This window comes from Pyxicephalus adspersus, chromosome 11 (assembly GCF_032062135.1).
Source record: "Pyxicephalus adspersus chromosome 11, UCB_Pads_2.0, whole genome shotgun sequence".
In the NCBI taxonomy this organism is placed as follows: Eukaryota; Metazoa; Chordata; class Amphibia; order Anura; family Pyxicephalidae; genus Pyxicephalus; species Pyxicephalus adspersus.
The window spans coordinates 44,962,391-44,965,213 of record NC_092868.1 but is presented as its reverse complement, the minus strand read 5'-3'; the positions used below and the strand labels follow the sequence as shown (position 1 = coordinate 44,965,213).

Below are 2,823 nucleotides of genomic sequence, written 5' to 3'. Positions count from 1 at the left end.
GGCAATATTTGTGTCTATAAAACAGTCCAATGCGGGGCCACGCATAGGCAGGGAGCCCGCTGGTCTAAAGATGCAAGTGATGCCGGGAATTGTAGTAGCGGCGCTATTTTAGTGCAGCGGTGGGCCAGCTGCCGTTCATATTTGGGATTCCTTTGGGGGCAAAAAAAAGGACGTTGGGGGCCAGAGTTTGACACCCCTGTTCTAGCAGGTTCTCATCAATGTAAGCATAGGAAATGTGCAGTCACCTGGGGCAACTAATCCGAATCCTTATTCCCCTGATCCCACTGATTACTTTCTTAATTGAAGACATTCACAATTAGTTTTATATCATCACAGGATGATGAACCAAGATGTGCTCCCAGTTCTACAACATCTGGTTTCGGTGTACGTGTGTGACAGGCACACTTCAAAAAGAGCAGCATGCCGCTGTATACATGTTCTCATTGGGAATCAGTTTGATTACACAGTGATGGGAAGCTCTTTCCCACATTCTCCCACCTCATTCTAAAGCTTGTCCCTTTTGTCTAACACACTCTCCACCTGCTCCACTGGGAGCATGGTATTATCCTCAGGCAATTCACACTCAATTTACCATGCTGTAATAGATGCCTCTCCTATTGTGCTGTTGAATGCATGTATTGGCTATACGAGTGTGGGAAAGTCTGACAAGTTTGGGACTCAGGCATTTGTATGCAAGCCGGGGGTATAAATAGGAGAGATCTGGCTGCATCAGAATCAGATCTCTTCTAGCTCAGCACTAGAGCAGACACAGCTACTGATACTCTTGGACCATGGCTCCTACAAACAGTTCTATGGATCAGCTTTCTCCAAAGGAAAAAAACAAAGTAAGTTCCATTTCCGAAACAGCAAAATACTCGCCTTCTCTCTTTTAATTTTTTTTAGGAAATACATTGGGAATAGTTGACTAATCTTTTTTGTTCCTAATTTTTCTAGCTAAGAAAACCCATTGTAGAAAAGATGCGCAGAGACAGAATCAACAGCAGCATCGAACAGCTGAAGGTTCTCTTGGAAAAAGAGTTCCACAAACAGCAACCCAATGTCAAGCTAGAGAAAGCTGATATATTGGAGATGGCAGTCAGCTACCTGCAACAACAAAAAAGTAAGTTTTATTCCTAATTTTATAAATCCTTAATATGATGTCAACTGATATAGCTTGTTGGAGCAAACTTTTTGCACATAGGTCTAACAGACTGTCTTTTCTTTATATTAGATCAACATCAAACAATCAATGTGGACTGTTTACAACAGGATTACAACCAAGGATATTCCTGGTGTGTTACAGAAGCGTTGCAGTTCCTGCGTCACTTCCCAGAAAGCAGAGAAACCCAAAAAGAGCTTCTCAACCACTTGACAGTTCCTCAGAAAGTTCCTGTTTTTCCTTATCTTGCAACTTCCAGCGATTCCAAGCAAGCCACAGTAGCAAGTAGTCCAGCCAAGATATGGAGGCCTTGGTGATGTTGCCAGCCAAGCTGGAGGACTTTAAAACCAAAGAGGGACAGATATGGCTTGAAATAAGTCACGTGGACCTCTGTCGGTATGGAACTGTGTTCATTTTTCATCAGTATGCTTGGATATAGCAACTAAAAACTCAAAAGCTGCAAAGACTGAAAAGCATCAGGTTATCCTTTGGGATTTACAATTTTAACATCTCTCCATGGAGAGAGAAATATCTCTGACTCAGAGACGTTAACCTTTACAAGGTCTTCTCATTGTGTATCATTTGTAATGATGTATTTGATTCCTCTGTGCTGAGGTTCTATAATATTTGTAGAGGTGGTTATTTAATGGAGGGCTGTATATTACTATGTGATATATATGAGTAATAATATACAACCACCAGAAGCACCAACTGCCTAATCTTCTCCATTAGAAATGAGTAACTTCTAAGAAGTCATATTGACAATGGAAACAAGTCTTATTTTCTATAATATTTGTAGAATTATGACCTTATTTGTTGTAGTCCTAATGGGAAAATAATAAGTATTGTACATTACTTTTTTAAGTGTTCTCAATGCATTTGTTTAGCAAATGCTTTATCCTATATTTCCTATAGAAATACTAAGTATATAGCAATGCTATTGGCATCACGTTGATAAGAATGATATCTTGCCTTAATATGGAGCAAGCTTGCTCCTACAGCTCTTGTGGAACTACAAGTACCAGCCTGCGTTGCAAGCCGTTGTAGTTTCACAACAGTAAAAGGGGACAGAAAGTTCTGGCCTCCTAACAGTAACTTTTATAAAGTTCTTATGTATTACTGTAATGTCTTCCGGATGGAGAAGACAAGTTATTGTAATAACACTGATGTGTTTAAATGCAGAATGTGATATCAGCTGTGCGTTCTGGATATGGTATCTTTTGTGAAGATGCTTTTAAGTAGAAAAAGAATTTGTAAAAAATATTTTTTTTTGTATTGTAGCTGCAGATGCAGTTTTATATGTTTCATTGTAATTCTCCTTTTTAAAGGATATTGTTGTGTGTGTTATATACACGGACACTGTGACTGAAACAGTATAAAGTGACGTATTCAAATCAGAATAAAATATTCCTTAAAATGAAATCCTTGTGGTATGCTTTTTTATTATTTGCTATATGTGATTGACTAAATCAATGCCATTGTGGCTTCCTGCTTATACCTGGAGAGTTAGTGAGGGAGAAATTTCTCTATTGGAGCCAGCATAACAATAAAAAAGTTAGTTGGAAATAAAGGTAGAGTTTCTAATAGTTCTTCTCTCTATCCAAAAAGAAACAACACATATTGCCTGAACATACACCTTAAACCAGTGTTTTTCAACCAGGGTT

General features: G+C 38.7%; 1 protein-coding gene across 1 annotated transcript; it reads left to right on the top strand.

Annotated features, from left to right (window-relative positions):
- The first annotated feature begins 763 nt into the window (after window positions 1-763).
- On the top strand, window positions 764-2,581 carry HES5 (hes family bHLH transcription factor 5). Its single transcript, XM_072426686.1, has 3 exons — window positions 764-845; window positions 955-1,120; window positions 1,232-2,581. Exons 1-3 carry the CDS (start codon window positions 792-794, stop codon window positions 1,474-1,476), a joined length of 465 nt encoding a protein of 154 aa, XP_072282787.1. The 5' UTR covers window positions 764-791; the 3' UTR covers window positions 1,477-2,581.
- The last annotated feature ends 242 nt before the right edge of the window (window positions 2,582-2,823 follow it).